At 39.8% G+C, this 26808-nt stretch overlaps 1 protein-coding gene across 1 annotated transcript in view; it reads left to right on the top strand.

The window, feature by feature from the left end:
- Window positions 1-26808, top strand: part of thsd7ab (thrombospondin, type I, domain containing 7Ab) — a 388049-nt gene that overhangs the window by 321480 nt on the left and 39761 nt on the right. The window contains exons 20-21 of the mRNA XM_060900617.1: window positions 9813-9928; window positions 19028-19145. Of these exons, the coding sequence (XP_060756600.1) occupies window positions 9813-9928; window positions 19028-19145 (234 nt within the window). The remainder of the gene's footprint in view (window positions 1-9812; window positions 9929-19027; window positions 19146-26808) is intronic.

The raw sequence follows: 26808 nt of genomic DNA, 5'->3' as shown, positions 1-26808 counted from the left end.
AACCCAAGTGCTGTCAGCCTACAGCTACACCTCTCTGACAATGCCTGATCCTGTCTGATCTCAGAAGTTAAGCAGGGTTGGGCCTAGTCAGTACTTGGATGGGAGCCCTCAGATGCTCCCACCTGCCTCTCAGTCCTCCTGCCACTGAACTTCACATTCTCCCAACTCCCTTTTCCCCTGTTATTATTAAACTGTGGTTTGAGTGCATTTGATCTCCTCTCCTGTCTGGTCCTTGACAGCGATGTACTGTTTGCAACAGTGATTTCAGCATTGCCCATGGTGGCTTAAATGATTGTAAAGGACATGTTGAGGTGAGGAGTGTCATTTCACATGCATTATATTTAGGTCTACAACAGGCTGTCATGAAAAGACCAAACTTACTGAAGATTTCCGTAAAGTAACAATGTATGAATATACATCATATATATCACATATATATCAAATACACGTCATATATAAGTGTGTATCTTTTATAAATAGGGTTAGCTTATCTAATGTAGCATGTTGGGGAGAATCATAGTATCGTATCTATATTTCTGATAAAATTTTAGGTATGATACCGTGTATAACTCTCCTACTTATTGCTCATTTCATAGGGGGACGGGGGGAATTGCTGGCATGTGCCGCGCGGGAGCGTCTGCCCAAATTTTTTAGGCCGAGATGAACTTAGTTTTTGTTTTAAAAAAAATTTCCAATATGTAATGCCCATTGTACATGCCTGTTCTTTAATTCAGAATCACCATCTTGATCTTCAAATTGACCATATGGTATCTGTATTACATTACACAACATGCTGTCCAGATAAAACCGTTAGTACACACAACAGTTGAAAGGGAAGTGATAAGTGATGTTGAATGTTGCCTGCTTAATATGCAAGACCTCCTGCTACCATGATAACATCAGAAGAAAGCTTAAGAGAATTATATGATATAACGTTTTTCTGGTTTGCACTTCATTTTAAAGGATTAGAGTATTTAAAGACATGAATAGCTAAAATGCAGAAATATAATACTGTAGAGCTCGTTTATATTAAAAGGTGCATTCATTTTTTTTTTTAAATCATCAAATGTGAATTGATTAAAAACAAGTCTCTTGACCCATATTAATCATTTTCACCTGGTAGTCCACCAAGAAGGGGAATTTATTTCCAAATAAATTGCAACTTTTTGCTGATAAAATTAATGGTTTTGGGGTAAAAAAAAAAAAAAAGCCAAAAATCATTAGCTCCCGCCCCCTGGGCCCCCACTGGGGGTCTGCCCCTGGGCCCCGCTGGGTGCTTGTGGCCCCCAAACCTCTGGCTTTTTTCAGACTTTTTAAATATTTTTCATTCTCATCCCTGCTTTCGGCAACGCTCATCGCAAAATTAGTTGCAGCTGTGATAACGGAAATTGTCATTGCTTTCTTCAATATTTATGCTAACGACAACTCACGACGATTTCCGGCAACGTTTTGGCGCTAGTTTCATCTCACTTCTACAATTCACGGAGAAACAAGCTATACGTACATGGTTTTGATCACTTCTTAAGTTCTAGTTATTTTGGTTAGTTTTCAAAGTTACTTCGCCAATATGGCGAAAGTTTTGGACCGCAAAAATGAGGATCGTGCCAGGGAAATCGATAAATCGAACGGGATAAAGAACTGTTTCCGATGGGCATGGCTCAATAGTAGCGTTACCATGCAGATAGGGACACAAACTGTGACGACGTGCCTGACGGAACATATCCGAAAAGTGGACGTGCCGGGAAAGGTTCTGTGTATTCTGTGCTCAGATATGATCAATTATGGAAACAGAGGAGCTAGAAACATCCAGGAGCACATCAAAACAAAAAAGCACAAAGGTACGTTTTACTTAAATTGTCAAAGATAGAGTCAGGAGGAATCTAATATATCGTTACGGTTACCTCCATTATCGCTCACAATATATATTTGTTATCTTAAAGTTTATAAACATTTTAAACCATCATTGAATTTGAAAACATTCATATATATATATATATATATATATATATATATATATATATATATATATATATATATATGAGTGATTCCACGCTTATGGGTACTGAAATGGGGACATGAACTTATTCACCTAAAACCATTTCTTTTTTTACCATCAGGTCACAAAACATGTAATCTTTAATGAATGATATGTTAAAAGATAACTTTAATTTTCTGAGATGTAATAAAAACATTTATATGCCAAAGTCAAGCCTATGAGTTCCAAAATGATGTCTGTTACATTACTTCTGTTACGATTGTCCATCTCGCGTCTGTTATAAATTAATTACAATCTAGCTATATACCATGTTAATCTTATTGAAAGAATGTGTATGTTTATTCTACTACACATGTTTATTAATTATATTTGCTAAAACATCACCTTCCTATGTTTCAAAAAGTAATTCTACATTGTTAAAATTGAGAATATATATGTCCACAACACTTCTGTTACGTTCTGACTTTGGCATATAAATATGTTTTTATTACATCTCAGAAAATTAAAGTTCTCTTTTAACATATCATTCATTAAAGATTACATGTTTTGTGACCTGATGGTAAAAAAAAAGAAATGGTTTTAGGTGAATTTTTAAAAATAAGTTCATGTCCCCATTTCAGTACCCATAAGCGTGGAATCACACACACACACACACATATATATATATATATATATATATATATATATATATATATATATATATATAAGGCGCACCCCCCTTTGAAACCCCCCCATGCACGCTTTGCGTGCATTATGTCTGCCCTTGGCAGACATTTCAGTTTTTTTAAATGTGCCATTCTCATCCCTGTAAATGAATCTTTAATCCTTTCAGAAAACTGAAATATGGGTTCATGGGCCATGAGTGTGTTCATTCCCCAGAATTACCGCCTCCTTCCGTTCCCTTCAATTAACGCTGCTGAGAAATCACTGAGCTTGATTTTATACAGTCTGTGGACGTGATGTGACCCTCGTGATTACTGATTGGCTGTCTCAGTGTCACCTGCGAAAAAAACAATCACGTTTTAGAAAAGAAAAAAACATCCACTTTCAAAGCCGCTTCATAGTAACAAGGACCTTGATAGAAATGTAGTGGAGTAAAAAGTATGATATTTGTCTTTCAAATGTAGTGAAGTCATACATTTCCCCAAAAAAATTATACTCAAGTAAAGTACAGACACTCAAAAAGTGTACTTAAGTGCAGTACTCAAGTAAATGTACTTCATTACTGTCCACCTCTGGCGTTTCTATAGTAACGGCTCATTCAAAGGAACTTGCATGACAAACATAATAAGCCTAATAATAAAAAATGGTGGTGTTTAACAAAGAAAGACGTAAAATTGTTGTCTTGTTCTTTGGAGGACTCCTCGAACGATCAGCACAGTGGTGCTTTTTGTCTTTCGTTCCCCAGAGTCACACAGCTGTTTCAGGTCACGCTTTATGAGCATTATGCCTGAGAAAAGCTTTTTAGTGCTCTCTATCTGGATTTCTTTTTTCTTTCTTTTTTTTATGACTCCGTAGAGATATACCCCCCACCCCCACCCCCATCCTCCACCCACTTCAATCACTGTGACTATTGCCAATCATGGGCATCTCTGAGGTCAAGTATGCAGAAGAGGGTGGTTAGCACTTTCCTCGGAGTGTGTTACCCTGTCCTGTGATGCAGCATGAGCAGCAGTTGGCTGGCTTCATGTATCTTGGAGGAAGCACATGTTAGTCTTTGTCACATCATGTCATGTGATAGGAGAGACATGATTGTGTGCAAATTGGCAATTTAACAAAAATTCCAGAGACTGGAACGGCTTTTTGGTAATTGGTGGGTTTCATGTGACGTCACATCCACCTCATTAGTTATTCAGAACTTTATCTGGTGGTCTACCAAATCTCAGTTGACAGAGCATTTGTACGGAGAAGGTGCATTGCTCCCATGAAAAATGCCTTACGCTTGCGTTGTTTTAGGTTGTTCGAATCAATCAAACCATGAAACTGATAAAAGTTTCTTCAGGGTTCCCTGTGAACTAATGAAAAAAGGTGAATGAACACAGGATTTCACAAAAAGACGTCGAGAAAGGTGACTTTTGAACCTCTCAGTGAAATCGAAGGGAGTCGAGTCGAAGCATGCTGGAGTTTGCAGTAATCACTTGGTGAAAGGTTTGTATTTCCCTCTCAGCTCTGTCCTTAGTGTTTTCCAAGTACTTTTCTTGCTATGCGTCGTTATTTTACGGTACTTTTTTTAGTCCCGAAGCGCTAAAGTCCCCAGCTGTTTCTTTGTTTCCTCCTCACTCCTCACAAAGTCCATATGCATGAAGGTCGTGACAAAATTCTTCCCCAGCCGTACAGTTACAATGCACCGTGATCACTTCTCCATCTTGTTTAACTAAGATCCAGGTCTTTAAAGAGGTTTCTGATGATCTTTGTGAATGATTTACCTGAGAGATAAGAGCCAACACAAGTGAGAATCAAGCCAAATGTTGTTTGTTTACATTTCAACTTCCAGCGCTTCATTGTAAAGACGTGAACAAAAAGCTTAAAAAAATACTTACACCGGCAAAAACAATACAGGATTCATTCGGCAGTGACTTGATAGCGAGGTCCTTTACATAGCCACATACAAAAAATTTGTAAGCCTCCATACTCTTCGACGCTTTCATCTGTTTTGCGGTGTAGAAGGACGTCTGCAACACCAGATAGTTTGAGATGTCGGGGAACTCGACTGAAGGGTAGTTTTTGAGATCGTATGACAAATCCTTCTTTCCCAGACTGTAGCGGTCGATTCCATTGCACATAGCGATCTTCTGAATATATCTAAAGTGAGCAGTGGCTTCTAGATTACGAGCGTACTCTGATAAGTTATCGCTAGTTGTTTGTGCTATGGCAGCCGTTTAGACCACCAGCTATTTCACTTCTGGTAAAACCGCGAAGAAAAGTCACATGACTGAAACCCAGCAATAATTGGTATAAATATATTTAGGCATATCAGGTGAAAATTCAGATTCAATCCAAATCGCTTAAAATTGCTTTCACTGAATTCAGAATTGAATGCAGAACAACATACTTTTTAGAGAATTAAAATATGTTTATCTGTTCTTGAGATATTACAAAGGAAAGGTTGAAAAAAACAGCTTAATTTTTAGAAAACTGCTGTAATATTCTGTATGAGGATCACATGGGCCTCATTAACCAATGAGATCAAATGTTTTTCCCTAATAACTTTTCTATTTTTCAAGATATTTACATGGAAATTGGCAGCATATAGATGGTTGTATACTGAATACAAAGTTTGAAAAATTTGTAAAAACAAATGATGCAAATTAGTATTTAATTAGTATTAATTATGCTAATTAGGTAAAAATGTTAAATCTCCCTTCTTTGAAGTTTCACCAAATTGATTTATTTCTGCAATATAAAGCTGATCTTAACTCTCATTTATACATCACAAAGAAGGAGAAATCAATGTTAATTATAAAATATGTATCAATAAGCACTGAATGTCATTCACATCTACCATTCTCTATCAAAATAAAGTAATAAAAGATTATTTCTAATCCACTCTTTGTGCTCTGTACCGTGGTGCTTGAAAGTTTGTGAACCCTTTAGAGTTTTCTATATTTCTGCATAAATATGACCTAAAGCATCATCAGATTTTCACACGAGTCCTAAAAGTAGATAAAGAGAACCCAGTTAAACAAATGAGACAAAAATATTATAATTGATCATTTATTTATTGAGGAAAATGATCCAATATTACATATTTGTGAGTGGCAAAAGTATGTGAACCTCTAGGATTAGCAGTTAATTTGAAGGTGAAATTAGAGTCAGGTGTTTTCAATCAACAGGCTCACAATCAGGTGTGAGTGGGCACCCTGTTTTATTTAAAGAACAGGGATCTATCAAAGTCTGATCTTCACAACACATGTTTGTGGAAGTGTATCATGGCACGAACAAAGGAGATTTCTAAGGACTTCAGAAAAAGCGTTGTTGATGCTCATCAGGCTGGAAAAGGTTACAAAACCATCTCTGAAGAGTTTGGACTCCACCAATCCACAGTCAGACAGATTGTGTACAAATGGAGGAAATTCAAGACCATTGTTACCCTCCCCAGGAGTGGTCGACCAACAAAGATCACTCCAAGAGCAAGGCATGTAATAGTTGGCAAGGTCACAAAGGACCCCAGGGTAACTTCTAAGGCTACATCCACACGACAACGGCAACGAGATTTTTTTTTAGCGGGTAAAAAAAATATCGCGTCCACATGAGCAACGGATCAGTAAAATATCAGGTACATATGGCAACGCAACGCTTGCTGAAAACGATGCAATACACATGCCACACCTCTACGTGCACTGTAAGACGGTCCCATCGGAGACACCAGAACAATAGAAGAAGTAGGACGCATGCGCATAAACCCCTTCTTCTACCTGGCGTGAAACACTCACAGGAACAAACACACAAGAAGAAGAAGAAGATGGCTGCGACTACACGAGGAAATCGTGCCTTCTGTGTGTACAAATTAGTTTTATTAGTGTGCGTAGTTTTATATAACTTAATTTTCTTATTGTGTGTGAACATTTTGAAAAGCATTTTTATATAATTTATATAACTTTTTATATTGTGTGTGAACATTTTGAAAAGCAGTCTTATCCAATAAAAAAAAGAAATTCAAGAAATGGTTCAGTTACTTGTTTATTTAAAAGAAAAGCTGTATACAAAAGTGAATGCAATGCAGTGGTTCATACAAAACAGTCTGTTGAAGGATCTTCTGACCCTTTTCCCCTCTGCCTCCATTATAGTCAGGTAACTGTTGCTTTGTGTGGAAGGCTGTACTTTCTGTTCATCAAAGCGGGTGTAAATTGTCTGTCTGGCAGGTCAGTCAGGTTAATGTGTAAACAATTTCAAAAGATTCTTATCCAATAGAAAGCAGGCAAGAAATGGTTTGAGTCACTTGTCTGTGTACAACACCCACACAGTTTACTAAATCCACACTAAAGAATACTATATACAAAAGTGATTGGTACATTAAAAAAGCAGTGAACAGAAGTGACAGATGATGCGTGAATGATGCACGTGAGAGTGCTGCTTGTTCTAGTCATGTGGTTGTGACGTCGTCGTAAACAAATCCGTTCTACTCATCCAGACGACTTCGCAACGGCGCCGTTGCCAGATTTTTCCACTCTGGAACCCGTTCTCAAAAAATATTGTTTTGGGGCACCCAAAACGCCGGTGCCGTGTGGACGCCAGGCCGAAACGATAAAAAATTTTATCAGATTCACCTGAATCCATTGCCGTGTGGACAGGGCCTAAGCACCTGAAGGGCTCTCTCACATTGGCTAATGTTAATGTTCATGAGTCCACCATCAGGAGAGCACTGAATAACAATGGTGTGCATGGCAGGGTTGCAAGGAGAAAACCACTGTTCTCCAAAAAGAACATTGCTGCTTGTCTGCAGTTTGCTAAAGATCACGTGGACAAGCCAGAAGGCTATTGGAAAAATGTTTTGTGGATGGATGAGACCAAAATAGAACTTTTTGGTTAAAATGAGAAGCGTTATGTTTGGAGAAAGGAAAACACTGCATTCCAGCATAAGAACCCTATCCCATCTGTGAAACATGGTGGTGGTAGTATCATGGTTTGGGCCTGTTTTGCTGCATCTGGGCCAGGACGGCTTGCCATCATTGATGGAACAATGAATTCTGAATTATACCAGTGAATTCTAAAGGAAAATGTCAGGACATCTGTCCATGAACTGAATCTCAAGAGAAGGTGGGTCATGCAGCAAGACAATGACCCTAAGCACACAAGTCGTTCTACCAAAGAATGGTTAAAGAAGAATAAAGTTAATGTTTTCTAATGGCCAAGTCAAAGTCCTGACCTTAATCCAATCAAAATGTTGTGGAAGGACCTGAAGTGAGCAGTTCATGTGAGGAAACCCACCAACATCCCAGAGTTGAAGCTGTGAATGGGCTAAAATTCCTCCAAGCCGGTGTGCAGGACTGATCAACAGTTACCGCAAATGTTTAGTTGCAGTTATTGCTGCACAAGGGCGTCACACCAGATACTGAAAGCAAAGGTTCACATACTTTTGCCACTCACAGATATGTAATATTGGATGATTTTCCTCAATAAATAAATGACCAAGTATAATATTTCTGTCACATTTGTTTTACTGGGTTCTCTTTATCTACTTTTAGGACTTGTGTGAAAATCAGATGATGTTTTAGGTCATATTTATGCAGAAATGTAGAAAATTCTAAAGGGTTCACAAACTTTCAAGCACCACTGTAGGCCTTTGTATTTCTCAGTAGGGCCGACTAATGTTTATAGGAAAGAATATAAGTGATTATTTCAATTAATATTCACAGCTTTCAAGGCAAACCTCGAAAAAACTGTCTGATCCACATCCAATAAACAATTCACATTAACTGAACTGAAATTGATGCTCACGTTTCTGACTCCTGTTTTTTTTTTTTTAATCTCATTCCTACCACAAAGATTTTAATATTTTTCATCAAAACAGCTACAGTTATATTCTAATATATAGATTTAGGCACTGCCTAAAAGCGGAGCTCCCATCTGTTTCTGGGTTGTAGAATCTTCTTATATCATAGCCAGTCTCTTTTGCTTTATTTCTTTACTGGCTAGCACTGGCCACTAGGCGGTGTGTATGACTGGTAATTACTAGCACTTGCCACTAGGCGGTGTGTATGACTGGTAATTACTAACACTGGCCACCAGGCGGTGTGTATGACTGGTAATTACTAACACTGGCCACTAGGCGGTGTGTATGACTGGTAATTACTAACACTGGCCAGTAGGCGGTGTGTATGACTGGTAATTACTAACACTGGCCACTAGGCAGTGTGTATGACTGTAATTACTAACACTGGCCACGAGGCGGTGTGTATGACTGTAATTACTAACACTGGCCACTAGGCGGTGTGTATGGCTGGTGGTACACGTACATGGACAAACCACAAAAAATCGACTCACTGGGTTTACCATTTTTTCTTAGGTATGGTGCTTCGCTGGAGCTCCGCTAAAATAGTTATTTATTTATAGGAATCAGTTTGATTTGAAAAAATAAGTAGGTAAAGCTATGAAAACTCACTTCAAAATCTCCCATGAATCATAGCATTAAAACTAGCAGACAGAAAATTTTGCTGAATCAGAAACATCAGAAACAGTGAGAGCGAGAGAACATCCCTATAAATAAAAGTTATCTGATTGATATTGACGAGCAATCCAGTGGGAAACCGATCAGAAGAGAGAAAGAAAGAGAGAGAGAGAAAGAGACTGACCGCTTTCCCATGACTCAAAAAGAAAAGCACCGGCAGTTTCCCGACGTCCCACAAGCAGAGTTTTTACTCTGTTGTACCGACTTCAACCTGCCGTTACTCCCAAAGTCCTGAACAGATTTTAACCAGATGCATTTCTTTGGAAAGCAGAGATTATACGATTTTTAATGATCGTATTCACAATAGAAAATATTCAAGAGTTAAGTAATGACAGATTTGGAAACTTAAATGAGCGTCTGCATGGACAATTTTCACAGCACGGCCAGCGAGCGTCTGATACGCCTAATATAATATATTGAGTAGGCTAATGATCATTTGTACAGCTGTAAAATCACAAAACATAACTTGCTGATCACCACTCCCTTCCTTTCCTTCTGATTGAAGTCCTATAAACCTCTATAAATGTTTATGTTCAGGTTAGATCAATCATCACACACTCACGTAGGAGTCACGCAGTTTTATTAAACATTGTTTTTGTTGAGTGTTCAGTGTGTGTGTGTGTGTGTGTGTGTGTGTAAAACCTCCAGACTGGAGCACGTGTCAGTTAAGTGCCAGCGCTGTGTGTGGTAGAGGGCTGAAGACCCGCATGCTGGACTGTGTGAGAAGTGACGGAAAGTCAGTGGACCTCAGGTTTTGCCAGAAGGTTTGTTTTTAGAGAACACCACACCACACCACATCACACCACACCACACCACACCACACCACACCACACCTCACCTCATGGCTTAAATGTTGGTCAGTGACTTGATGAGATGTTTTTGAGGTCGCAAACATGATCTGCAACATTAGAAACATTTTCTGTGAAGGATATATAATCTATGAGGACGTTCATTATCTGTAATAATGTGTTCATAAGGTATCATACACAAGGTTGTAATTATTTATGAAAAGACATTACAGTGTAATAGGAAAAGTCTGTAAAGTGTTTATGAATTGTTTAAAAATAATTATAAGTCATGTTTATAATGGTACTTATAGTCTGCTTAGTGCAATTTGTTTACTGATACTATCTGGTATTAGATAGATAGATAGATAGATAGATAGATAGATAGATAGATAGATAGATAGATAGATAGATAGATAGATAGATAGATAGATAGAAGGAAGGATGGCTGGGTGGATAGATAGTAACACATACATTACTGTATTGTGTTAGCTACCATTTATTAGCTGAGTCAGTTTCTGGGCAGCCTAAAACCACTGAGCTCTATATAAAAATCCGGAGAGCTCATCGGCTTGTCAGACTGAAGCCATCTGGCCACCATCTTACCACTCGCATCGCCAAGCGGAACGGTCATTTCGGCTACTGGAAGCTAAACAAAACTGGACAAGTTATCGATGTAGTTGGTGAGAAAAATTACAAGAAAAATGCCTACATGTGCAGCAGTGAACAGTACAAACCGTCAAGTCAAAGGTTGTGGACGGACATTTCACCTGTGAGTATTGATAGCATGTGATTATTTTTACACGTGTGTGCACAATGGTGTTTGCGTGGACCCCCGATAGCATTTTATGATGGTTTGCAAGAGCAAAAGAAAAATAAATAACAGAAAATCTGTTTCATCGTCTTGTCAGTTTTTGTTGAAAATCTGACATTGATATCTGGGATGAACACTGTCCCTGTGTCCAAAATCACTCACTCGTTCACTACTCCCTACTCCCTACATAGGGAATTACTATATAGAGGACTATATAGTGAGCTCATTGGTAAAATGAAAAAAACGCTTTCAGACACTAGTCCGTCGCGCTGGTATTTACGTCATTACTGTTGCACAGTTAAAACGTGCCAGATCAGTCAGCTGGTGGGTTTTCAAAATAATAAATACATGCATGTGTTTTTTGTGATAAATCCATATTATACTGAGTGTATTTCCCACATTAATCAATACAAAGTCCCTGCATCTTTCAGTGTTTTTAAATCAAGGCTGAATACTTTCTTCTTTGCCGCTGCCTTTTATTAGATTAGATTAGATTAGATTAGATTAGATTAGATTAGATTAGATTAGATTAGATTAGATTAGATTAGATTAGATTAGATTAGATTAGATAAAACTTTATTGATCCCTTTGGGAGGGTTCCCTCAGGGAAATTAAGATTCCAGCAGCATCATTACAGATAAACAGAGAAAAGAAATAGAGGAAAACTTATAGATAAAATAAATTAAGTATCTACATATACAAATATAAAAAGAATAAGATATGGGGAAGAGAGGAAGGGGGAGGAGGGAAAAAAAGGGGGGGCGCAGAAGAGATATTGCACTTTATATTGCACATTATATTGCACATTTTCCAGTATTGCTTATTGTTAGGCTAGGCTACTGCTCCTTCCCGTCCTCTGTTCTCCTGTTACCCCCCCCCCCCCCCCCCCCCCCAGAAAGGAGTTGTACAGTCTGATGGCGTGAGAGACAAAGGGGTTTTTGAGTCTGTTCGTCCTGCACTTGGGAAGGAGCATTCTGTCACTGAACAGGCTCCTCTGGTTGCTGATGACGGTGTGCAGAGGATGACTGGCATCATCCATGATGTTCAATAGTTTGTCCATAGACCTCTTCTCTGCCACCGTCACCAGAGAATCCAGCTTCATGCCGACCACAGACCCGGCCTGCCTGATCAGTTTGTCCAGCCTGGATGTGTCCTTCTTGGATGTGCTGCCCCCCCAGCACACCACGGTGTAAAACAGGACACTGGCAACCACAGACTGATAGAACATCCACAGGAGTTTCCTGCAGATGTTAAAGGACCGCAGCCTCCTAAGGAAGTATAGCCTGCTCTGTCCCTTCCTGTATAAGTGTTTGGTGTTGCAAGTCCAGTCCAGCTTACTGTCCAGCCACAGCCCGAGGTACTTGTAGGAATCCACAGCCTCCACCTCGACTCCCTTGATCAGAACTGGTCGTGACCTTGGTCTGGACCTCCCAAAGTCAATGACCAGCTCCTTGGTCTTTGAGGTGTTGAGCTGCAGATGGTTCCTGTTGCACCACACAGCAAAGTCCCTCACCAGGCTCCTATACTCCTCCTCTCTGTCATCACTGATGACACTGATGGCTGTGTCATTGGCAAACTTCTGAATGTGACACAGCTCCGAGTTGTAGCAGAAGTCCGTGGCGTACAGGGTGAAGAGAAGAGGGGCCAGCACCGTGCCCTGGGGTGCTCCGGTGCTGCTAATCACAGTGTCAGACGTGATGTCCTTCAGCCTGACATACTGTGGCCTGTCAGTGAGGTAGCTGGAGATCCAGGTGACCAGGCAGGGGTCCACTCGCATCCTGTTCAGTTTATTCTGAAGCAATAGGGGCTGGATGGTGTTGAAGGCACTCGAGAAGTCCAAGAAGAGGATCCTCACTGTGCCATTACCCTTATCCAGATGCGTGTGGGCTCGGTGTAGCAGGTAGAGGATGGCGTCTTCCACACCAACACCTGCCCGGTACGCAAACTGCAGACAGTCCTGGGCATGTTGTACCTGGGTTCTGAGGAGGCTGAGGAAGAGCCGCTCAAATATCTTCATCAGATGTGAAGTGAGTGCCACCGGTCGGAAGTCGTTCAGCTCGCTGGGCCAATTCTTTTTGGGAACTGGAACGATACATGATGTCTTCCAGAGGGTGGGCACTCTCCCCAGCTGCAGGCTGAGGTTGAAGATGCATTGGAGTGGTTCACCCAGTTCGGCAGCGTAGGTCTTCAGTAGTCGGGGACACACCTTGTCCGGGCCTGCTGCTTTCCTGGGGTGAAGCTTCCTCAGTTGACCTCTGACCTGGTCTGCAGTAATGCATGGAGGAGTCTGTGTTGAGGTGGGGGAGGAAGGGGAGGAGGGGGCTGCTGTGATGACTGGGGGGAGGTGTGTTGAGGGAAGAAGGAGAGATGGCTGCAGTGAGGGAGAGGGTGGGGGGGACATGGGCTGGTTGAACCGATTGAAGAAGTCATTCAACTCATTCGTCCTCTCCACTGTCCCCTCAACAACTCTGGTCTTTGTATTGTGGCCTGTGATGGTTTTCACACCTTCCCAGACCTCCCTCATGCTGTTCTCCTTCAGCTTCTGCTCCACCTTTCTCCTTTAGCTGTCCTTAGCTTCCCTCATGCAGCGTTTTACCTCCTGCTGTGCTGCTTTCATTGCCTCCCTATCCCTGCTCTTGAAGGCGGCCTTCTTCCTGTTGAGGACAGCTTTGACTTCCTGTGTTGTCCATGGCTTGTTATTAGGGTAACACCGTACAGTCTTAGCGGGGGAGACCACGTCTGCACAGAAGTTGAGGTAATCAGTCAGACAGTGTGTCAGCCCCTCTATGTCCTCACAGTGTGGGCTAAGCAGCACATCCCAGTCCGTGATGTCATAGCAGTCCCTGAGGGCATCTTCCATTTCAGGGGACCACCTCCTGATGGAGCTAGTTGTTGCAGGCTGCCTTTGAACCAGGGGGGTGTACTTTGGCTGTAGAAGAACCAGGTTGTGGTCAGACTTCCCTAGTGGGGGGAGGGGTGTGGCTCTGTATGCATCCCTCACATTAGCATACAGCAAGTCAATTGTCCTGTTGTTCCTTGTTGGACAATCCACAGCCTGGTAAAAAGCAGCCAAAGTAGAGTCCAAAGTAGTGTGATTAAAGTCCCCAGAAATGATCATAAATGCCTCAAGGTGCTGTGTCTGCAGCCTTGCTGTGACAGAGTGAATCCTCTCACATGCAGTGGCTGCATCTGCCTTCGGAGGGATGTAAACACAGATGGTGATCACGTGACTGAACTCCCTCAGCAGATAATATGGCCACAGGCTAACGGCTAGCAGCTCCAAGTCCAGGCAACATAAAACTGTCTTTATGGAGATATGTCCTGGGCTACACCAGCGGTTGTTTACATAAATGATGAGTCCCCCACCTTTGCTTTTCCCGCATGTGTTAGTGTCTCTGTCGGCTCTCGCAGCAGTGAATCCCCGCAGGTCCACATTAGCATCCAGTACGAGGTGTGTTAGCCATGTCTCCGTAAAGATAAATAAGCTGCTCTCCTGGTAAATCTGCTGGTTGTTCAGAGCGGAAAGATCATCGACTTTATTCGGCAGCGAGTTCACATTCCCCACGATAACAGAGGGAATGGATGGTTTGCAGCACCGCTGGTTGTCCTCTAGCCTAGCCTTTAGCTTAGCTCCAGCTTTGCAGCCCCTGGGTTTCCTCCTCAGCTCCGCTGGGATGGGGTGTCATATCCCGGCTCATCCCGTTGTTTTCAGGGCCAGCAGCTCCTCTCTCAAATAAGTGAGAAAACTGGCTCCTGGTTGCGTGTTAAAGTTAAAAATATCCATGTTATATAGAAAAACACACTATGTCTTCGTAAGAAGAGCAGAAAAGTAAAAAAAGGTGGAAAAAAGAGGTTTAAAGAGATAAAAACTACAGAGCTACTGGAGAGGCAGCCATCTCACACAGCGCCCATATACAAATCAGATTTGAGATTTTTAATTAGATATCTTTTAGCGCAACCGCAATGCATGATGGGATATCCTGCTTTGGCTAGTGACCATCGGTTGTACACTACTTTTCGTGATCCATTGTGGGATACTTTGAGTGCACTATATAGGGTGTAATAATCCTCACTATCATTTCGGACAGCACTACAAAATGGCGTCCTCAGTATATAGTGCCCTATATAGTGAGTAGGGAGCGATTTTGGACACAGGGTGTGACTGGGTCAGATTTTCAATGGAAATATCCCAGACTAGACCAAAGCCAAAGTCGAGACGTGTTTGATATTGAATGTGAGAGCTCAAGCGCAATGGTACAAATTCAAAAAGAAAAATGAGCTGAGTAAATTAACCTCAGGAGCCTAAATAAAAGAAGGACCAGAGCCTGAGGCAGAAATAGCAGTGAAGAATGCAAATAAAAAGAGAGATGTTATTGTTCTAGTTTGGTCAGGAGTTATTTCCACTGACCTCAGGCTACAATTGTAGATCAATGCAGATCATCTCGACATGTCACACCCACTTGCACAAATTGACAAAATGGCCACGATTGTCTGTTTTAGTTTAAATTGAGTGCAAGTATATTGATACATACTCTTTAATTAGGGTTGGTCATATTTCCCAGTCAATGGCTTATTTCTTCGATGGCGTCTGATATATGATTTCCTGTACAAAGAAAAACTGAAATACTCTCATTCTCTCATCTCTCATTATCTCTAGCCGCTTTATCCTTCTACAGGGTCACAGGCAAGCTGGAGCCTATCCCAGCTGACTATGGGCGAGAGGCGGGGTACACCCTGGACAAGTCGCCAGGTCATCACAGGGCTGACACATAGACACAGACAACCATTCACACTCACATTCACACCTACGGTCAATTTAGAGTCACCAGTTAACCTAACCTGCATGTCTTTGGGGGAAACCGGAGCACCCAGAGGAAACCCACGCGGACACGGGGAGAACATGCAAACTCCGCACAGAAAGGCCCTCGCCGGCCACGGGGCTCGAACCCGGACCTTCTTGCTGTGAGGCGACAGCGCTAACCACTACACCACCATGCCGCCATCTGAAATACTCTTTGTAAAATAATTATAGTGATAAAAGAGCCATTCAGAAAATTATCAGAAAGTGAACTGGAAAAGGGAAAAAAAACAATAGTGAAGGGGAGTGCTATAAAGATATATAAGGAATGTGGGTAAAGTTAAGAAAATAAGAAGAGGAAATGAAAGGAAAAAAGTCAGGAAATACTTTTCTTGGGGCAAACTTGATTGGATACAATGGTTTAGCACATAAACCAAATGTGAGTAGTAAGATAGCGGTCAGACGGCTTCACTCGTCTCTACAGTGGCGAATAGACTCTGAGCTCTCCTGATTTTATATAGAGCTCAGTGCCTAAAACACAGGTCCCATAAATACAGGATGTTTTACTTGTTTACTTGTTAACACATTTAGCAAGTAAAATGTATCCACCACTGGACACTCTACTAGCCGAAAAAGGATAACAGGGATCCTAAATCTCCCACAGTGCACTTTAACGATCCTCTCCCTCACACAGTCTCCTACGTTCTTAGTATTATCCTCATTAAGTGTGTGTTGCTAACTCCATCAGGACACTAAACTCTGACACTTTTGTACTAAAAGCGTAAAGATGTAACTTTGAGAGCACTGTGTGAATGACTGGCATTTGTACCGCTGTGTAGAATTGGATTTAGTTTTTCAGACCCCACTGGGTTAAAAGAAGCTCATTGAAAGTCCCTGGATTTAATTGGATCCTGTGAGTTTTGTTTGACGGAGTGTTAGCCTTGTACAGCAGTTACTCCAACCATCTATGCGGCAGAACTCGTAACAGAAAACAAGGGCCTTCAGGCTTATGATGTAAAGTCTACTTTCTGTGTATAATGACCTATGAATACATACGTAACATGTTACAATGCATTCATTAAGCATCATACACACTGTTACAACTATTTATGAAAAGGGCATCATAGTTTATAACCATGTTTATAATGCATTTATTAATTGTTAATAAAGTTTGTTTTATATGGTGTTTATTACACTTACAATCATCAATTCTAAAGTGTGTGCAGTCTACTGAGTGTAGAGTATTAAATGACATACTGTATTATTATAAAGATTAACGAGTTGTATTAGTCAACTCTGACAACACTGATATATTTTAAACAGAAAGCTTTACATAAATCAGCAGCATTTCTGATCTATATTTAGATTTAGAGCATTACATTTCCCAATGTTGCAGTAAGGTTTTGTTATAAATCTGTACAATGTAAAATTTTGTAGTGTGTTGTAAAGTTTTGAAGTAAGTTGAAAAGTCATAAAGCTGTGTAGTAACCTATAAAGCTTTCAGTATGTTGTAAAGTCATAAAGTTTTGTAGTATATTGTACAATTTTGTTTTTGTAGGTATTGTAGTATTTTGTACTTTTATAGTACAAAACATTACAACTTTACAAAATACTATAAAACTTTACACCATACTGCAAAACAACATACTGCAATATTACAGTATATCATAGAAAAAGTATACTATGCTGTAAAGGGTTAAGGTAAAGGCTTTTTATTATTATATTTAAGTTTTGTAGTATGTTGTAAAGTTTTGTACTAAGTTGTATTTTGTATAGTATGTTGTAAAATTATATTTTTAGTCATAGGATTTCATGATAATCTCTCTGGCATGCTTAATAACCAAATTAAAGAATGATCTGTTTTAAGTTTTAATTTATTAAAGAAACAAAACTGCAGCATATTGTAAAGTTTTCTACTATGTTGTAATTTATATAGTATGTTTTAAAGTTGTAAAGTTTTGTAGTAAGTTGTGATTTTATAGTATTGTAAAGTTTTGTATTATGTTGTAAAGTGTTCTAGCATGTTGAAAAATTGTAAAGTATAGTTGTAGGATTCCATGATAATCTGATAATAACTGTATTAAAAATATATTTTTAAGATTTAGTGTATTAAATAAACAAAAATACACTGTTGTAAAGTTATGAAGTTTTGGCGTATGCTGTAAAGTTACACTGAAAAACTGTCCATTGTAAAATTCTGTAATGTGTTGTAAAGTTTTTAAGTAAGTTGAGAATTCATAAAGCTATGTAGTAAGCGATAAAGCTTTTAATATATTGTCAAGTACTAAAGATTTGTAGTATATTATACAATTTTGTATTTGTAGGTTTTGTAGTATTTTGTAGTTTTATAGTGCAAAACATTACAGCATTACAAAATACTATAAAACGTTACAGCTTACTGCAAAACAACATACTACAATACTACAGTATATTGTAGAAGATTTATACTATATTGTAAAGTTTTGAAGTTTTGTAGTATGTTGTAAAGTTTTGTTGTAAGTTATAATTTTTATACTATCTTGTAAAGTTTTGTGCTAAATTGTATTTCTTTATAGTACATTTAAAATTATAAGTTAAGTCACAGGATTTCATGATGACCTCTATGACATGCTCAATTACCAAATTAAAGAATTATCTTTTTAAAATTTTAATTTATTAAAGAAACAAAACTGTACTATATTGTAAAGTTTTCTAGTATGTTGTAATTTTTATAGTATATTTTAAAGCTGTAAAGTTTTGTAGTATGTTGTAAACTTTGTAGCAAGTTGTAATTTTTTATAGTGTTGTAAAGGTTTGTATTATGTTGTAAAGCTTTATAGCATGTTGTACAATTGTAAAGTTTAGTTGTAGGATTTCATGATGATCTTTTTGGCATATGTAATTACTGTATTAAAATGTATTTTTAAGATTTAATTAATTAAAGGAACAAAAATGCAGTATATTGTAAAGTTTTGTAGTATGTTGTAATTTTTCATAGTATGTTGAAAATGTATAAAATTTTGTATTATGTTGTAAAGTTTTGGAGAAAATTTTAATGTTTTATAGTAGGTTGAAAAGTTTATAATGTTTTGTAGTTATGTTGTAAAATTGTAAACCTATGTATTATGGTATAATGTTATTAGTTTAATTTTATGTAAATTACTCTGGTATAATTCATACATTTTTTGAGTAGATATAATCAGCCTCATACTGTTATATTGCATGAAAGGTATTGTTGAGATAGCATGTTATGAACATTACATATAATGAAACATAATGCATTCATAGTGTATAATGAAGATAGCTATAAAATGTAAGGCATTTTCATAAATAATTATAACAATGTGTGTGATTCTTATGAATGAATAAAAATATGACAATGTATTCATAGTTCTTTATAAATATGACCTTTATAGAAAGTGTAACTAAAGCGAATGAGTAGTGATGTGGTGTGTGTGTGTGTGTGTGTGTGTGTGTGTCGGTATAGCTGGGTTTGGAGAAGACATGGCAGATGAACGCTTCCTGTATGGTCGAGTGCCCGGTAAACTGCCAGCTCTCTGAGTGGTCAGCATGGACAGAGTGTTCTCAGACCTGCGGCCTGGAGGGTGAGCACAAAAAATTATTACACTTTCACATAAAACAGTCCATAAATCTGAGATACTTATTGTATTGTTATTTGTAGAATATAATGCAAAAGAGACAAGTGGTTGTTGAACTGCATGTCAGATAATGGATAAAATAAAATAATAAGGATTCTGGAAAAGTCTGGAACAGCTACAAATTTGCCATGTTAGACCTTCATTCACTGAAAGTGGAGGTGCCAATAGTTTTGAAACCAGCATTTAGCAGTGGTTTGGACTCCACTGTACAGGAGAGTCACTGAGGTTTAAGTCGGTAAAAACACAAAACTCTGTCTAAACAATCCATCCATCCAACCATTAATCTGTTTTTACATCTATCCTCACATTCTTGTATCCATCCATTCACTTTTTTCAAAATCCCATCCACCCAAAACAAACATTAACACAATTCACCCATCCATCCATTCATCCATCCATCTGTCTATCCATGCATGCATCCATCCTCCTTTATAATCACTAACCCATCCCTCCATCTAACCCATCCACCCATTCATACATTTGTGTCCATTCATTCATTCATTCATTCATTCATTCATTCATTCATCCAACCTTCCATCCAATCATCCGTCTATCCATGCATGCATCCATTCTCCTATATAATCACTCACCCATCTCTCCATCTTACTCATTCACCCATTCATACATTTGTGTCCATCCATACATACATACATACATCCTTCCAACCATCCATCCTTCCATTCCACCATCCTTCCATCCAACCATCCATCTACCCATGCATGTATCCATCCTCCTATATAATCACTAACCCAACCATTCATACATTTTGTCCATCCATCCATTCATTCATCCATCTGTCTATCCATGCATGCATCCACCCTCCTATATAATCACTTACCCATCCCTCCATCTAACCCATTCACCCATTCATACAATTTGTCCATCCAACAAAACATCCATCGATTCATCCATTTATCCATCCATTCATTCATCCATCTCTCTATCCATGCATGCATCCATCCTCCTATATAATCACTAACCCATCCCTCCATCTAACCCATCCATACATTCATGCATTTTGTCCACCCATTCATACATCCATTCATTCATCCATCCATCAATCTATCCATGCATGCATCCATCCTCCTATATAATCTCTAACCCATCCCTCTATCTAACCCATCCAACCATTCATACATTTTGTCTATCCTTTCATCCATCCATCCAATCATCCATCCATCCATTAATCCATCCATTCATTCATCCATCTATCCATGCATGCATCCATCCTCCTATATAATCACTAACCTGTCCCTCTATCTAACCCATCCATCCATTCATACAATTGGTCCATCCATCCATCCATTCATTCATTCATTCATTCATTCATTCATCTGTCTATCCATGCATCCATCCATCCTCCTATATAATCACTAACCCATCCATCCATTCATGCATTTTGTCCACCCATTCATACATCCATTCATTCATCCATCTATCTATCCATGCATGTATCTATCCTCCTATATAATCACTAACCCATCCCTCCATCTAACCCATCCATCCATTTATACATTTTGTCCATCCATCTATTCATTCATCCATCTGTCTATCCATGCATGTATCTATCCTCCTATATAATCACTAACCCATCCCTCAATCTAACCCATCCATCCATTCATCCATCCATTCATTCATCCATCTGTCTATCCATGCATGCATCCATCCTCCTATATAATCTCTAACCCATCCTTCTATCTAACCCATCCACCCATTCATACATTTGTGTTCATTCATTCATTCATTCATTCATTCATTCATTCATCCAACCTTCCATCCAATCATCCATCTATCCATGCATGCATCCATTCTCCTATATAATCACTCACCCATCCCTCCATCTTACTCATTCACCCATTCATACATTTGTGTCCATCCATACATACATACATACAGCCTTCCAACCATCCATCCTTCCATTCAACCATCCTTCCATCCAACCATCCATCTACCCATGCATGTATCCATCCTCCTATATAATCACTAACCCAACCATTCATACATTTTGTCCATCCATCCATTCATTCATCCATCTGTCTATCCATGCATGCATCCACCCTCCTATATAATCACTTACCCATCCCTCCATCTAACCCATCCACCCATTCATACAATTTGTCCATCCAACAAAACATCCATCGATTCATCCATTTATCCATCCATTCATTCATCCATCTCTCTATCCATGCATGCATCCATCCTCCTATATAATTACTAACCCATCCCTCCATCTAACCCATCCATACATTCATGCATTTTGTCCACCCATTCATACATCCATTCATTCATCCATCCATCGATCTATCCATGCATGCATCCATCCTCCTATATAATCTCTAACCCATCCCTCTATCTAACCCATCCAACCATTCATACATTTTGTCTATCTGTTCATCCATCCATCCAACCATCCATCCATCCATTCATCCATCCATTCATTCATCCATCTATCCATGCATGCATCCATCCTCCTATATAATCACTAACCTGTCCCTCTATCTAACCCATCCATCCATTCATACAATTGGTTCATTCATTCATTCATTCATTCATTCATCTGTCTATCCATGCATGCATCCATCCTCCTATATAATCACTAACCCATCCATCCATTCATGCATTTTGTCCACCCATTCATTCATCCATCTATCTATCCATGCATGTATCTATCCTCCTATATAATCACTAACCCATCCCTCCATTTAACCCATCCATCCATTTATACATTTTGTCCATCCATCCATCCATCCATCCATCCATCCATCCATCCATCCATCTGTCTATCCATGCATGTATCTATCCTCCTATATAATCACTAACCCATCCCTCCATCTAACCCATCCATCCATTCATCCATCCATTCATTCATCCATCTGTCTATCCATGCATGCATCCATCCTCCTATATAATCTCTAACCCATCCTTCTATCTAACCCATCCACCCATTCATACATTTTGTCTATCTGTTCATCCATCCATCCATCCATCCATCCATCCATCCATCCATCCATTCATTCATCCATCAATCCATGCATGCATCCATCCTCCTATATAATCACTAACCCGTCCCTCTATCTAACCCATCCATCCATTCCTACATTTGGCCCATCCATCCATCCATCCATCCATCCATCCATCCATCCATCCATCTGTCTATCCATGCATGCATCCATCCTCCTATGGGTTAGGGATCTCTAACCCATCCCTCTATCTAACCCATCCACCCATTCATACATTTTGTCCATCCATCCATTCATCCATCTGTCTATCCATGCATGCATCCATCTTCCTATGTAATCACTAACCCATCCCTCCATCTAACCCATCCACCCATTCATATATTTGTGTCCGCCCAGCCAACCATCCAGCCATCCTTCCGTTCACTGATAGAACATGAAATATGCTACCTGTACAAATGCTGATAGATAGATAGATAGATAGATAGATAGATAGATAGATAGATAGATAGATAGATAGATAGATAGATAGATAGATAGATAGATGAGTGTTTTATAATGTATATATCAAATAGTATTTTTTATAACTTAAGAAAAGCGTAAAGGATCTGTTCAAGGTTTCCTCCAGGGACAGCAGTAAACGTAACTCCACACACACCTTCACTGTGGCATTTTTACATCGCAAATGTATTTATTTTTTCTTTGTAAAGGAGATGAGACGAAGCTGTCTGACTATCAATGCGATTATATCTCTAATCCAAAGGAAAACAAATATTTAAAAAAGTGCCACATGACATCAGGGATGTACAGAGGGCAGGTGTGTGTGTGTGTGTGTGTTTTAAGGAGGTGTGTTAATCCTGTGTGGCCAAAGCACCAGAAAGCAGAATGAATATAAATGCAGGCAGTCAGAGGCGGAGAGTGACAGCTCGCAGCGAGACTGGAAGACACAGGAACAGATAAAGCGACAGAGTCAGACAGAAAATGTGGCAGAATCTATTGTGCAGAGTGCAGACGCTACATTATCTCCCTCCGCCTGCTCTGTCATGGAGGCGGGAGAAATGTGTTTATCAAAAAAAAAAAAACATCACAAAGAGCTGGTTTTATTTAATCATTTGATAAGCTGATGCAATTTTGCCAAATTACTGTACAAGTCGTGAACCAGACTGTTCTTGTTCTTATAGTGACTAGAAAACAATTTTGAAAAAAGAATTGCAAATCAACAGGATGTTCAGATAGATTTTACTTCCATGAGGACGACTTTAAAGTTCAATTTAATTACTCTGTTTTAAATAATGCAGGCCTGAATAATGAGTATAAACTGGATCAAATTGTGGATGAATTATTGATTAAATTAAACCTGGTCTTACTAAAGGACTCAGACTTTTAGACTCCACTGTACAGTAGTGTGGGATGTCTTCAGGTTTAAGTCTCCCATGTTGCCCATCCATTCTTCCATACAACTAACCATCCATCCATTCATATCTCAGACAATCCATCAGTCCATCCATATAGCAACCTTCTGTCCATCCCAACTCATTCACCCACATATGTACTCATCCATCCAACCAACCAACCAACCAACCAACCAACCATCCATTCATACCTCAAACAATGCATCAGCACATCCATATGGCATCCACTTTTGCAACCTTCTATCCATCCTAACTCATTCACCCACATACTCACTGATCATTCATCCATTCATCCATCCATCCAGTCTTCTATTCACCCAATAATTCATCTCTCCAACCAACCCATCCCACCCTCCATCCAGCCTTCCATTCATTTATTCAACAAAACAACTATTCATCCACCCAACCAACCACATATCCAACCATCCATCCATCCACCCATCTATCCATCAATCCACCCATCATTTCACCTATCCATCAAAACAACTATCCATTCATCCAACCATCTATATACATCTATCCAACCACGCACTCATTCATCCATCTATCCATCCATTCAACCTTTTCAACCTTATAGCCATCCAAACTCATTCACTCACACGCCAATCCATCCATCCATCCATCCATCCATCCCTAACTCATCCCTCCAACCAAATCATTCAACCAACCATCATCCATCCATTCACATATCATCCATCCACTCACCTGTCCAGCCAACCAACTATTCATCCATCTCTCCATCTAGCCAGCCTTCAATCCACCCACTAACCCATCCATCCATTTGTCCAAACATCCATCCATTCATCTACCAGTCCACTCACAAACCCACTAATCCCTCCATCTATTGACTCAACCATTCTTTCATCCATCCTGTCACCCTTCCTTTTAGCCAACTCATGCAACCCACCATCCATCCATCCATCCATCCATCCATCCACCCATGCACCCATCCATCCAAACACCCACCCATGCACCCATCCATCCACCTATGCACCCATCCATCCATGCTTCCATCCATCCATCCATCCATCCATCCATCCACCTTATAGCCATCCAAACTCATTCACTCACATGCCAATCCATCCATCCATCCATCCATCCATCCATCCATTCCTAACTCATCCTTCCAACCAAATCATTCAACCAACCATCATCCATCCATTCATATATCATCCATCCACTCACCTGTCCAGCCAACCAACTATTCATCCATCTCTCCATCTAGCCAGCCTTCAATCTACCCACTAACCCATCCATCCATCCATCCATCCATCATCCATCCATCCATTTGTCCAAACATCCATCCATTCATCTATCAATCCACTCACAAACCCACTAATCCCTCCATCTATTGACTCAGCCATTCTTTCATCCATCCTGTCACCCTTTCTTTTAGCCAACTCATGCAACCCACCATCCATCCATCCACCCATGAACCCATCCATCCATCCCTCCGTCTACCTCTCATCCACATACATACTTCCTAATCCATCCATCCATCCATCCATCCATCCATCCATCCATCCATCCATTCATCCAGTCAGCCAGCCACCCATGCATCCATCCATGCACCCATCCATGCATCCATCCATGCACCCATCCATGCATCCATCCATACACCCATGCATCCATCCACCTATCCATCCATCCATCCATCCATCCATCCATCCATCCATCCATGCACCCACCCATAAATCCCTCCATCTACCTCTCATCCATATACATACTTCCTAATCCATTCAACCACCCATCCATCCAGCCAGCCAGCCAGCCACCCATTCACACATCCATCCAGCCAGCCATCCACCCATGCATCCATCCATGCACCCATGCATCCATCCACCTATGCACCCATCCATCCATCCATCCATCCATCCATCCATCCATCCATCCATCCATCCATCCATCCATCCATCCATGCACCCACCCATAAATCCCTCCATCTACCTCTCATCCACATACATACTTCCTAATTCATTCAACCACCCAGCCAGCCAGCCAGCCACCCATTCACACATCCATCCAGCCAGCCATCCACCCATGCATCCATCCATGCACCCATGCATCCATCCACCTAAGCACCCATCCATCCAACCATCCATCCACCCACCCATGCACCCATCCATAAATCCCTCCATCTACCTCTCATCCACATATAGTACATACTTCCTAATTCATCCATCCACCCATCTTGTCATCCATATCTTCACCCTTCCTTTAACTCAATTCACCCATTCACATACATCAAACCTTCAACCCCCCATACACACATGCATCCTTCCATCCATCCTTCTATCCACCCATACAAAAAGATAGATAAATTTGTGATATTCAGAGCAGATCTGGAGCTGCAGTGTGAAGTGAAGCTGCTGCTGCAAGTTCCTTGTTTGTGCCCAGAGGGGTTCAGTATTTTTTTTCTTCACTTCCTGATTTATATTTCTGCAAGAATACAGTTTAGCCAAAGCAAGACAGACTATGGTGTAAATCAGAAATCCTGTGTTCATATATCAGTCCACCTGTCCAACATAACACAGAATAAACATGATGAAATTTACACTGATGGAAAATAAACTTTTGACTTTTTTTTTCATCTTGTCTTTCTTACTTCCTTTAATTATGTATGGAACTGACACATTTTTAGCTGTAAGACACACCATCTTATCATGCAGCTGGTTTCTGAGGTCCCTGTTCTCTATCATTCTTTTTCTCTCTCTCTCACACACACACACACACACACACACACACACACACACACACCTAAAACTGAATCCTGATGTGGCAAAGAGATAAAAATAGAGAACGACACCCTCTCAGGTGTTTCGGGCTTCCTTTAATCTTCACTCCATTCTGAATGTTTTAATATACTGTAAATTTCAATAATGTGTCCTACATTTTATAAAATATATATTTGACGGATTAGTGATTGGAGCTTGGTATATCAATTTTACATGTAAAGAAAGCTTTAAAGTCGGATTTGATTAAAAATATGATCTTCCTTCTTAAAATCTGTGATAAAATTACCAAATACTGTACACCTAATGCACTATTCAGTAGGGATTAGTGTTTTGGACATGTAATGTTACCGAAGGACATCTGTAGTAATTATGATAGGGATAAATGATATCAATCACACAGGTGGGCGTGTCTTCTGTTATGACCCACCAAAATCAAAATGAAAACTGAGTTATAAAATGGAGAACGATAAAATATAGACAATGATTAAAAGAAGCCTTTTAGACA

Source organism: Neoarius graeffei, chromosome 19 (assembly GCF_027579695.1).
Source record: "Neoarius graeffei isolate fNeoGra1 chromosome 19, fNeoGra1.pri, whole genome shotgun sequence".
Lineage (NCBI taxonomy): Eukaryota > Metazoa > Chordata > Actinopteri > Siluriformes > Ariidae > Neoarius > Neoarius graeffei.
The sequence above is the reverse complement of the archived record's forward strand: the minus strand, read 5'-3'. Positions and strand labels throughout refer to the sequence as shown.